The following is a 12488-nucleotide window of genomic DNA, read 5'->3' as shown; positions in this document are numbered from 1 at the left end:
CTTTTTCTAGGTGCTAGAATGAGTGGTGAGTGAGGGTGAGTCCATGTGACCTGAATTCAGTCTAACTCTGAGGAGCTGGAGTTTTAGCACACTTCCAGGCACCAGGGCTGAGGTGATGGAAGCCCTATGTATCAAGAAAGCAGGAATTGTTTTTGTTTTGTTTTTTGGTGGGACTGGGGTTTGAACTCAGGGCTTCACACTTGCAATGCAGGCGCTCTACCACTTGAGCCACACCTCCAGTCCTTTTTGCCCTGGTTATTCTGGAGATGGAGTTGTGCAAACTATTTTCCCAGGCTGGTCTTGAACCACAAGCCTCTGATCTCAGCCTCCCAAATATCTAGGATTATAGATATGAGCCACTGGTGCCCGGCTAAGGGAGCAGGGATTGGATTCTTTAGTAAAGAAATTTCAAAAAAAAAGAGCAAAGAAATTTCAAGTCCAGAAGTTACACTAAAAACTGGTTCCCAATTGATAAATGTCATACAGTCCTGGCAGGAACAACTGCAGAATTCCATAATTGCTGCAGAGGAATGTCTCTATATCCCACAGCACACACACAGCTTTACGCAAGATCATTCTTGTTGAAGATAATCAACCAGCAAATATCCCAAAGCCCACAAGGAGAAATCCTGCCCAAGTTACTTCTGATATAGCCCAGTACGAAAGGACTTACATAGGGACTGGGGATGTAGCTCAGTGGTAGAGGGTTTGATCAGAGAGAAAGGAAAGGAATTATGCAGTAAAATGGACAAGAAGAATAGAAACCATAAAGAAAGAATGGAACTCACTGAAGTTGATGGCTTTGCTAAAGAACCAAATAAAAATCCTTAGAACTAAAAATACAGCTATAGGGCTAGGATGTAGCTCAGTGGTAGAGAGCTTATCTAGCATGTGCGAGGCCTTGGGTTCGATCCTGGCACCAAAAAAGAACAATACAACCATAGAGACCCTCTGGTTCCCTTTCCCATTGGATCTGAATGCTGAAGTCTTGGTGGTCATAAAAGTAGGGAAAGCAAGGCTGACGCTCGCCCCACAGCATTGCAATCTGGCATATAGCATGTGGGCTAGTTTCAAACAGGATTGAGTTCTCTTTGAACTTGTTTCCTCTTCTCTTGTAAAATGGGGATAATCTTCAGACTAGAGGGAAGATGAACATGACTTTTGCACAGGTAGTGTTCTGATTGCTGACTGATACTATATTTGGACGTTTTCTTTGATAAGAGAGTACCTTTTTTTTTTTTAACCGGTAAAGCAACCTCATCTGATTATTAGTCTACAGAGTTTGGAGAGAAATGTCAGAGGAAGGGAGAGGCAGGCAAGAAAAGTCTTACTGTTGAAAACAGTAAGCTCTGCAAACAGAAAAACCATACAGCTAACTCTGTATCTGGTGTACACCTGTAACTGTAGGTGACTGATGAGAGCCTTTGGAAGTGCTAGAGAATACAACCATAGAAATTTTAAAAAATCTGAAAGCATATGATGAAATGTCCAATAATTGTATTTCTAGGAATTTATCTTGAGACATAACTAGGAATTTATCTTGAGACATAACTAGGAATTTGAACAAAGATTTCCATACAGGTATTTAGAACAGAAAAACTGGAAGTGACCCAAATGTTCAATAATGGAAGAATGGGTGATGACATCATGAAACGAAAGGAAAGAGTGCGAGTCTTGGTGTCACGGTGACCTGGGTTAGAATTATGGCTCCTGGGGAATGGGAGGGAAGGGGGATAGGGAGAGTAATGGAAGGGGTTGAAGGACCAAAGTAAAGTATTCTCACAGCAGGGATACATCGAAAAACCCCTTTGAACACCGACTTAGAAATTAATAATGAAAGACAGGACTATAAAATAGGTACAGTGTGGGGGGGTTACTTACAGGAGTGGGAAGGGTAAATGGAGGAGATTGAGGTGAGGGAATATGGTTTTACCTGTATGAAATAGAACAATGGAACCTCTTGCAATTGTTTGAAGTAGGGTGGTGAGGGGGCCGGGGCTGGGGATCTAACCATGTATAATATAATATAAGCCTATTTGGAATTGTCACAATGAGTTCCCTCTGTACAACAAACATATCCTAATAAAATTTTTTAAAAAGAAAGACAAAATGTAACATGATTAAATGGGTCTAAAGGGACATTAAAATTGGATGCTACAAAAACAGACATGAAGACCAGTGGAACAGAATAGAAGATCCAGATATGAAGCCACACAACTATAAGCAACTTATCTTTGACAAAGGAGCTAAAGATATATGATGGAGAAATAGCAGCCTCTTCAACAAAAACTGCTGGGAAAACTGGTTAGCAGTCTGCAAAAAACTGAAACTAGATCCATGTATATCACCCTATACCAAGATTAACTCAAAATGGATCAAGGATCTTAATATCAGACCCCAAACTCTTAAGTTGATACAAGAAAGAGTAGGAAATACTCTGGAGTTAGTAGGTATAGGTAAGAACTTTCTCAATGAAACCCCAGCAGCACAGCAACTAAGAGATAGCATAGATAAATGGGACCTCATAAAACTAAAAAGCTTCTGTTCATCAAAAGAAATGGTCTCTAAACTGAAGAGAACACCCACAGAGTGGGAGAAAATATTTGCCAACTATACATCAGACAAAGGACTGATAACCAGAATATACAGGGAACTTAAAAAACTAAATTCTCCCAAAACTAATGAACCAATAAAGAAATGGGCATGTGAACTAAACAGAACTTTCTCAAAAGAAGAAATTCAAATGGCCAAAAAACACATGAAAAAATGCTCATCATCTCTAGCAATAAAGGAAATGCAAATTAAAACCACGCTAAGATTCCACCTCACCCCTGTTAGAATAGCCATCATCAGCAACACCACCAACAACAGGTGTTGGCGAGGATGCGGGGAAAAAGGAACCCTCTTACACTGTTGGTGGGAATGTAGACTAGTACAACCACTCTGGAAAAAAATTTGGAAGCTACTTAAAAAGCTGGACATCGATCTACCATTTGATCCAGTAATACCACTCTTGGGGATATACCCAAAAGACTGTTACTCCAGAGGCACCTGCACATCCATGTTTATTGCGGCACTATTCACAATAGCCAAGTTATGGAAACAGCCAAGATGCCCCAGCACTGACGAATGGATTAAGAAAATGTGGTATCTATACACAATGGAATTTTATGCAGCCATGAGGAAGAACGAAATGTTATCATTCGCTGGTAAATGGATGGAATTGGAGAACATCATTCTGAGTGAGGTCAGCCTGGCCCAAAAGACCAAAAATCGTATGTTCTCCCTCATATGTGGACATTAGATCAAGGGCAAACACAACAAGGGGATTGGTCTATGAGCACATGATAAAAGCGAGAGCACACAAGGGAGGGGTGAGGATAGGTAAGACACCTAAAAAACTAGCTAGCATTTGTTGCCCTTAATGCAGAGAAACTAAAGCAGATACCTTAAAGCAACTGAGGCCAATAGGAAAAGGGGAACAGGTACTAGAGAAAAGGTGAGATCAAGAAGAATTAACCTAGAAGGTAACACCCACGCACAGGAAATCAATGTGAGTCAATGCCCTGTATAGCTATCCTTATCTCAACCAGCAAAAACCCTTGTTCCTTCCTATTATTGCTTATACTCTCTCTACAACAAGATTAGAAATAAGGGCAAAATAGTTTCTGCTGGGTATTGGGGGGGGTAGAGGGAGGGGGCGGAGTGGGTGGTAAGGGAGGGGGTGGGGGCAGTGGGGAGAAATGAACCAATCCTTGTATGCACATATGAATAATAAAAGAAAAATGAAAAACAAAATTGGATGCTATATGGAAAAAAGAAGAATTATGACTTGCAGCTGTGAGTCTGGACAAATAATGTAGCCTTTCCCAGTTTTAACCAGGAACACCAGTAGCTACCTTCCAGGCTGGTTGGGGGGTTCAGAGAGGATGGCTGGTCACCCGGTAGGTAGACAACCCTTCTTAACTTACAGCAGTTGCTATCAGTATACTACTACAGTGGAATGCTAGGATCATTAATATGCTGGCCAGAGAATTTCAAGTGGTCTGGGAATAAAAAAGCACTCGCTGAATACTGAAGTATATGAGTGACAGGACCTTAGGTGAGCCTCAGGAAAGAATGGATATAGACAAAGGAAAATTCACCCAAGCATTTTCAGTGATCATCTCTGGGTAGAGGAATAATAGGTGGTTTTCATCTTCCTCTATGCCTTTCTCTTTTGCCCAAGTCTATGCATTACAAACCATGTACATCACCACCTAGCTCGAGGGGAAGTCTTTTTCACTCATCTTGTTGCCTTGGGAAAACAAACTAGTCTTATTTACTGCTGGGGATGCAATTCAGCCAGGCCCTGAAGCTCCAGGGTCAGCTGTTGACTAAGTCCAACCTGGAGTGCTGTTACCTGAAGTTGTAGCCAGGGTACAAGGACTCATTGGTGCTCTTGTCGTCCAGGCGGCGGAAACTATATTTAGGATGGCAGTGATGGGACCAGCTGTCCAGGTTGCAGTCCCAGTAGATCTCAATGCCCATGATTCCTCCCTGGGGTGGGGGTGGGGGGTCAACAAGAGAAGTCTCTGAGTCTGCTGGATCTGCCTATGCAACCCCCAAACATCCTCTGCATAGCAGTCATGCTGGAGGAAAGGTTTTCTTTTAAGAGGAAAAATCCTGATGAAAGGTTTCAGAGACATAAATGAGAGTTCCATTACCAGGGCAGCTTCAGAACCATCTCCCTGCTCTCCTTCCTGCCTGGGACGCACCTCCCTTAGACTTATTCCTCAAATACAAGTTTCAACAAACCATTCCTGCCCTCAAACACCTATAATGCCCACCCCCACCTTAAAGATCAACTGGTTAGACTGGAATGCTGGAACTCTTCCAAATACCTTTTCTGCTTTATCTCTCCATAGTTCCTCAGGGAAAGCCCCCGGCAGAGGTGAGCAAATTAAGGCTCTGGAGATGGAGAGGTTATCCAGGTGGCCTTTACCTTGCTCCTCTTTAACCTCCCCCCCTCCTAAAGATAAGGTGAGGGTTTTTGTTGTTGTTTTGTTGTTCTTTAAGAGAGAGACATGGGGGAATTCCATAGAGAATAGTCAATGTGAGAGCCACATATGGTAGTATGTGCTTATACCCAGCACTTAGGAGGCAGAGGCAGTTTCGAGGCCAACATGAGCCCCATGGTGAGACCCTGTCTAAAAAATAATCGAAAAAAACAAAAGAAGAATCAACATGACCACCAAGGCGCTTAACTGATGGAGGAAGGAACTGTCAACCAAGAAAGGAACTGAGCTCTGGTGGAAAAGGCCAAAATGTGCATTCTCCCCCATAGCCGCCAGAGGGAGCACGGTCCTGCTCATGCCTTGAGTTTGGCTCTGGGAAACTGTGTACTTGTGACCTCCAGAAGCAGAAGAAAACACGTGTTCTTTTGTTCTTTTAAGTCACTGCCTTTGTGGTAATTTGTCACCACAGCCACAGGAAAATAACATCCCAAGTAGCTCACACAGGGACGTGCGATTAGATAAGGAATGCTGGAAAGGCCCTTGGTGCCATGCAATAATAAATATGAGCCATATTTTTAGGACCTAGCGTCCCTTCCTGCTGGTCATTTGACATCCACCATCCTCTGACATACATCCCTCTGTACAAAGACACCACCAACCTGAATTGCCACGTCTGAAAAGTTGTCTCCTGTTTCCCAGAAGATATCTCCTAGTCGGAAAATGGGACACTGTGGATTCTGAGTCTTGTGAAAGGTACAAGTGATATTCAAATTTGGCAAGATGTTTCTCCTGCACAGAAGTGAAAGCAAACAAACATCTCCACTGCAGACAGATCCAGCTCTCATCTACTTCCTGGGGACCCCTGTGGAGTGGCCTCTCACACTGTAGTACGGTCAGTCTGTGTGACCAACAGCATACAGTAGGAGTGTCATGGCATCATTTCCAAAGACTGCAGTTTCCATCTTGGTTATTGTTTTGCTCACCTGCTCTCTTGTATCCCTTACTCTGGGGAAGTCAGCCACCTGGCTCGCAGAGCCAGGTAAACCTGGTGTTGACTGTGACCCCAATTGACACTTGACTGCAACCTATAAGACCCTGAGTCAGAACCACCCAACAAAGACATTTCCAGATTCCTGATCCATGGAAACTGTGGAGGGAATAAGCCTTTATTATTTTAGGCTTCTTAGGTGTGGATCATTTGTTATACAGCCACAAATAACTAACAGCCAGACCTTCTGGGTACTTACGTGGTGTAGTTGTGCCCAGGGAAGTCGATATTGTTCTTAATGAGCACAGTGAAGTTTTCAGCACTGCTCAAAAGTGCAGGCCTGGGAGAGAGGAATGAGGATCAGGGACCGCAGACAGAGGAAGTCACTGGGCCAGCAGGACTGGAGACTTCTGGTTTTGGGCTTAGGCTTTGGAGCGAGTGAAGAGAAGTGGATACAGCAACCTTCCAAAGGGTAAAACCTCTAGCTTCTCCAAGAATTTCTCCCTTCTTGAGACCCCATAGCACAAAGTGTGTCACTTTTGACACTCTGATATAATTCTGTGCTTAGATATGTGTGGTGTCTTGGTAAATGTTTAACAGCTTTCTAGGGAAAAATAAGAAAAGGCCTGATATGTACCATTTTCTGATGATCATGGTGTTAATACTCCCACCATGGCTGGTTTCCAGCTCCCAATAGGACATTGTTGAACTTGAAGTTGGGAAGGGAGGAGCATCAGCAATATTGGCCAGCACTAACACACTCCTATACGTACATATAGGTACATATATGTGTACATAGGAGGCCATAGAGCAGGCCTGAATTCCAGTAAGGATGGGACAATAATTTTTGTATCTTGGCCTTCCCAGCCTTTAGCACAGGGCCACACTGTATCAGTCAGTCCCTACGGGCTCTGAGTACTGTACAATTCAACATGAGTTAGAGGAGCCCAAATTCCAGACCACGGGAAGGCCACCCCCCCATCTATCCATTTACCCATTCATTCAGCAAATATTTATTGGACTGGGCATGGATCTTGACACTGAGATAGAGAAATGAGTAAGACAGTCATCATTTTTTACCTTTTTCAGTTGATAGTCTATGAAAGATGGAGAAAACTGGCTAAGGAGAAAAGGATACAGCTGTTTCTGTTGCCTGGCATACCTCTGTACCAGCAGGAAAGAAAGGGTAGATGGTTATTTGGAAGGGGGCTCCAAGAATGGTCTGCTGTTTATTCCAGGATTTTGGAACCTGACTTTGGCTCTGTCTGAGCTATAGCTATTGTGAACACTCACTGTCATTTTTGTCTGTTTAGCATCTATTCCCTCTTTTGGCAATATAACCTCCATATCTTCCCTTTGGGGACGCCAGCTCTCTTCCATTCTACCCAGAGGCCCGGGTAGGGGTGACTCCACCTCCTATCCCTGCCCATGCTCCTGCATGGGCGGGCACATGACCTAGGCCTGGCTAAACTGATCCATTCCCCTTGACCCTAGTGATTGGTCTGTAGATAGTCACTGCCTTAGTTAGGTCAGCGAAAACAGTCCAGGGTGTTTGTGGGAACAACTTGGAAAGAGAAACTCATTTTTTCTGGGGTTATTAGTAGTAAGAATAGTGTAAATCTAGAATTCCCTGACCCACACTGTGATGAAAGTCAAAATAGAAGAAAGATGACTAAGAGAGGGGTGGGAGAGGGAAGAAAGACTCTTACTGACCTCATTTGAGGTCTGGATCAAGCCTTGCCTGAAGCCAGTAACTCTGGATATCTCACTTAAGAGTCACTTTTGACTCACTTAGAGTCAAAATCACAAGCCAAAATATAATGCCCCCTCTTTTTCTGAAGCTAAAGCTTAATATATAAAGTTGAATTTATTTTATTTTTTTTATTCATTTATTCAGATGTGCATACATTGTTTGGGCCATTTCTCCCCTGAGTTGAATTTTTATCACTTGCTTTAGAAAAAATCTTATTTACAAATGCCTGCGGTGTGCTGGACTCTGTATTAGAACATTCTAGACTTCCTGAGCAAATCTCTAAAAGACTGCAGGGCCTTGAAACTTGAAGGGTCAAAGCTCTTCATTCCTCCACATGACATTTGTAACTTTCTATCTTGACTTGCAGCTCTCTGTGCGTGTGTCTTCTCTCCATCGCTAGCCTGCAGGAGCCTGGAGCCTGTGCCTCATCTGGGACTTCTTGTATTTTACATAAAACTTAGCAGCCACTTGTGTGTTGTTACATATGAAATAAACATCTAACACCTATCTGGCAGTGGATTTGTTGAATAAGCAAATGGTTAATTGAACCATCTCAGCTAATTCACGTAACAGATGAGGAAACTGAAGTTCATATTGTTGCTTGCCTAAGGTCATGTCAAAATGCAGCCCAAGAAACCAGGTCTGGGGGTGCATGCCTGTAATCTCAGCACTCAGGAGGCTGAGGCACGAAGATCTTGAGTTCCAGGCCAACCTGGGCCACAGAGTGAGCCCCCATCTCAGAAAATGAAACAAAACCAAACAAAACCCAGAAACAGTATTTACCTGATGAATGAATTGGTGGCAGGGCAAGTCAAAGGGCCCCCGGTCTACTTGGGTGTAGGTTGGTGTCCCACCCACAGCTGGGCAGTGCCTTCTGCGACAAAGAAACTTCCCTGGCCTAGAAATGAACCTGGACTAACAACTGAGGGCCAGACAGGGTGGGACTGCCAAGTGCATCCGCCCTGATTGGGGACCTTTGCCTGAGCCGCCACACGTCAGCTCAGCAGACAGCTTTCTCTTTGCCCAAGTCGCGCTGGTCTGGGTAGCCATAGGCTCGTGTAGCTATTAAATTGAAATTTAACAAAATTAAAATGGAGTCCCTCGGTTGCTGTAGCCATGGTTCACACTCTGAATACCCACGGGTAGCTGGTGGCTGCCATACAAGACAGCACACGGGTACACATTCCCGTTGTTCTCTTGGATAATTGGGCCAGAATCATTTCAGATTCTAAAATTCAAATGTGTGAGGCAGGCATGCGTCTCGCTTTATCCAAACTGGGCGACTACCATCTCATCTAGTCATTACAGCAGCCCTCTGAGATACGTGCAGTTACTATTCTCATTTTATAGATGAGGCTACTGCCGCTCAGAGAGGTTCAACCATTTGCCCAAGGTCGCCCAGCAAAGATGTGTTAGAGGTAGGAGTTGGACTTCAGTCTTTCTAATTACTGTCGGCTGAACTGCATCACCTGTGTGGTTTTTGAGACCTCACATCCTGACCTGTGTTAAAAAAGAGACTTAATCTATATGTCCTGAGAGCATTTAATTTGACAAAATTTGCTTCTCCTTCCTTCCTCCTTCCCTTTCTCCCTCCTCTTTCGTTTGTCTCCCTTCCTCCCTCCCTCTCTGCCGCTCTTTCCTGCCCTTAATCTCTCAGCATCAGCACAGACAGCGAGAACAAACGCTGCTGCGGCAGTCTAGGACAGGTTTGGAGCAGCTGTGGTGGACGGGGGCACAGAAGGTCACTCCCTGGAGTGACTCCCAGCTAGCACAGAACTATTCCAGCATGCTAGCAGCTGGCACAGCCTTCCCACAGACACCGGTTTGTGCCCAACAGTGTGCCTGGCACAGGAGTCCCCAAGTCAGTGAAATTGAGGACTTTGCAAAGCTGCATTGATCAGGGAAAGCCTGAGCAATCTGGCAAGGCCTCCCCTGCTCCCTGCTGAGGGCCACGGGTCTGCCCCCACCCACCCATGCAACTCACCGGGGGGGATCCTCCACCGCCTCAGTGGGACACCAGGCAGAGACTTCACAAGTCTTCTGGCTCCCTTTGTACGCTATACACCTGCCGGTCTGGATTCCTATGGGGCCAACAGGTCGCAGAACCACAGAAGTGAACAGACTATGGAGAGGAATTTCTGCAAGGGGCATCATGGGTTCAACACAAGCAGGAGACTTTGTGCTTTTCAACCCAAGTAGCTTCTGCTTCCCTGAGCCCTGTCCTTACCATACACAGATCCCAGGCAAAGTCATCAAGCAAAACACTGAACTGTAAGCCTTTAGAAAGGACCAAGAGAGCACAGAGTCACTGGAGTTGTGGCCTTTTGGCTTCTTTACAAGGAGAGATGCCCAAGAGGGGGACTGAACATGTCTCCTCTCACAGCGGCACATGGACTGGAACTTGGTTTCTCATATGGGCATCTGAGTCCACGGAGGGCACACAGCCTGGGTGGGGACATTCAAAGCCATGGGATGCACATGGGCATCTTTCTGGTGTGTCAGGAAGAGAGGGAGCGCTGACTAAAGGCAAGCCGTGTCAAAATGATCTCTGTACTAACTCCCACGTACTCATATTATGGAATAGAATGGAACATTCTTAACCTTTCTGTGAGTGCGTGTGTTATAACCACCGATGGGGTTTTCTTATTTATTTATTTTCCTCCTATGTCTTTTTAAGCTAAGACATGAGATAAGGCCATTCTGCAGGTTACTGTGAGTTTTGTCCTCCAGTCCCTTAGGGGTTCGTGCTCCTCTGCCGTTGGGGGAGTTCAGGGGAAGGTTTAGAATGCCCAGGTGATGTGATAGGCCTTTTGATTTTTCTGCCAATTAGACTCTGAGCAAACCAGGTTTGGAGGAGCTTCTGTCACTGGGAAATTGGAGTCACATTCACAGGCTGCAGCAGGACTGCCCGGGACAAAGCCAAGGCACGGGGCAGACACAGGCTCATGATGGAAGAAGACAACTGATAGTCAGAAACTAAGGACCCGAACTGGGCTCAAGAATGTCACCAAGATGCCAGATCAACCACCCCCGCAGGCTCAGGAACAGGCACAGAAGGTACCTTTGCTTTGCGGGTCCATCCATCCCTTTTTACAACCCCGGTCAGAGGAACAGAGTGTCCTGCGGGTGGGATACTGCAAAGAGAAGGACAGGAGTGAGGAGTGAGCAACGTGTGTCACTAAGATATGGAGAATCAATGTCCACGTCCACACAAAAGCCTGTATGCCAGTGCTCATCACAGCACTACTCGTGATAGCTAAAAAGTAAAAATAAAACAAACATCCATCTGTGGATGAGTGGACAAATAAAACGCACATTCAGGCCAGGCGCTGTGGCTCACGCCTGTAATCCTACCAACTCAGGAGGCAGAGATCAGGAGGATTGCGGTTCAAAGCCAGCTCAGGCAAATAGGTTGTGGGACCCTGTCTCAAAAACACCTATCACAGATAAAGGTCTGGTGGAGGGACGCAAGGTGTAGGTCCTGAGTTCAAGCCCCAGTACCGCAACAACAACAACAACAAAACCACACATTTATATATGGAATCTTATTCAGCCATGAAAAGGAACAAAGCACTGACACATGCTGCAATGTGGATGAACCTTGAAAACATGAAGCTGAGGGAAAGAAGCCAGACACAGAAGGCCACACACTTATGACTCCATTTATAAGAAATGTCTAGAACAGACAAATCCATAAAGACAGAAAGCAGATTGGTGGTTGCCAGGGGCTGGGGAGAAAGAGGAATAGAGACTGGGGTCAAAGTTCCCTTTTGGGTTAAAGGAAATATTTTGGAATTAGATAGTGAAATGGTTGCACAATGTTTCAGAGACTAAAAATCACTGAATTAGTTGGGTGTGGTGGCACATGCCTGTAATCCCAACACTCAGGAGGCTGAGGCAGGAAGATCACAAGTTCAAAGCCAGCCTGGACAACATAACAAGACCCTGTCTCAAAAAAATATCATCATTGAATTGTACACTTTAAAATGGTGGGGATAGTGGCATGTGTATCTTGGTTTAAAAATAAAAATGAGTTAAAACATAAATAGCAGATGTCAGGGCAGCCCTGTATTGCTTTTAGGGATGGCCCTTGGGGTGGAGAGCAGGTGGTGTGGTCCTAGCAGCCCTGTAGCTGCAGATCTGAGCAACGCAGGCAGGTGCCAAGATGCAGCAGGCAATGTGGAAATAAGGGACATTGCTCAAAAAAAAAGGACCTTGCCAGCACTCCCCTGGCCTGAGAAAATGAGGTCAGCTGTGACTCAGGCTGAAGGACAGAATGAGAAATAGAGGAACCAGGTTGGCTTGGTTTATGCACGTTTGACGTCCCATTTTCCTGGGACAGGCTTAATGGCCAGTTTTAGGAAGCCAGAACATAACACAGGTGTGAGAACAGCCTCCACTCATTGTCTCTGGGGCAGTTTATGGCTTTCATAGAGATTCAGAAAAAGAACCCACGTCTTGGGTCCAGGTATACCTTATCCCTTTCCTGGCTAAGCGTCCTTTGGCAAGTCACTTCACCTCTCTAAGCCTCAGTTTCCTCATCTGTAAAAGGAGGATAAACAGATTTGTCTTATGTGGTTGCTGTGAAGATTAAATGAATTGTAGAGAGACAGAATTTAGCATGTAGTACTTGATCAGTTAATGGTTCTTATAGTTTTCAAATCCTCCCATGTTCTCTTTTCTGCCTGACTCACCTTTTTTATGTCACCCACAGGCCCCTGCTTTTCTATCCTTGTGACCCTCTAAATTA

The 12488-nt window shown here is 44.9% G+C and overlaps 2 protein-coding genes and 1 non-coding gene across 7 annotated transcripts in view; 2 read left to right on the top strand and 1 right to left on the bottom strand.

The window, feature by feature from the left end:
• Ift81 (intraflagellar transport 81) overlaps nucleotides 1-12488 on the top strand; it is a 172120-nt gene that overhangs the window by 38444 nt on the left and 121188 nt on the right. The window lies entirely within an intron of this gene.
• Nucleotides 1-12488, bottom strand: part of P2rx7 (purinergic receptor P2X 7) — a 46933-nt gene that overhangs the window by 15591 nt on the left and 18854 nt on the right. For 4 of the 5 annotated variants that reach the window (XM_074060871.1, XM_074060868.1, XM_074060869.1 and 1 more), the window contains exons 4-8: nucleotides 10800-10872; nucleotides 9723-9819; nucleotides 6245-6325; nucleotides 5657-5786; nucleotides 4403-4539 (exon numbers count right to left, since the gene is read on the bottom strand). In XM_074060871.1, coding sequence (XP_073916972.1) covers nucleotides 4403-4539; nucleotides 5657-5786; nucleotides 6245-6325; nucleotides 9723-9819; nucleotides 10800-10872 — 518 coding nt within the window. The remainder of the gene's footprint in view (nucleotides 1-4402; nucleotides 4540-5656; nucleotides 5787-6244; nucleotides 6326-9722; nucleotides 9820-10799; nucleotides 10873-12488) is intronic. The other variant, XM_074060870.1, reaches the window with a different exon arrangement.
• LOC141419101 (small nucleolar RNA SNORA61) lies at nucleotides 947-1080 on the top strand. The gene has a single exon (XR_012443765.1). It is a non-coding gene; the product is annotated as a small nucleolar RNA SNORA61 (small nucleolar RNA).

Source organism: Castor canadensis, chromosome 18, assembly GCF_047511655.1.
Source record: "Castor canadensis chromosome 18, mCasCan1.hap1v2, whole genome shotgun sequence".
Classification (NCBI taxonomy): Eukaryota; Metazoa; Chordata; class Mammalia; order Rodentia; family Castoridae; genus Castor; species Castor canadensis.
The sequence above is the reverse complement of the archived record's forward strand: the minus strand, read 5'-3'. Positions and strand labels throughout refer to the sequence as shown.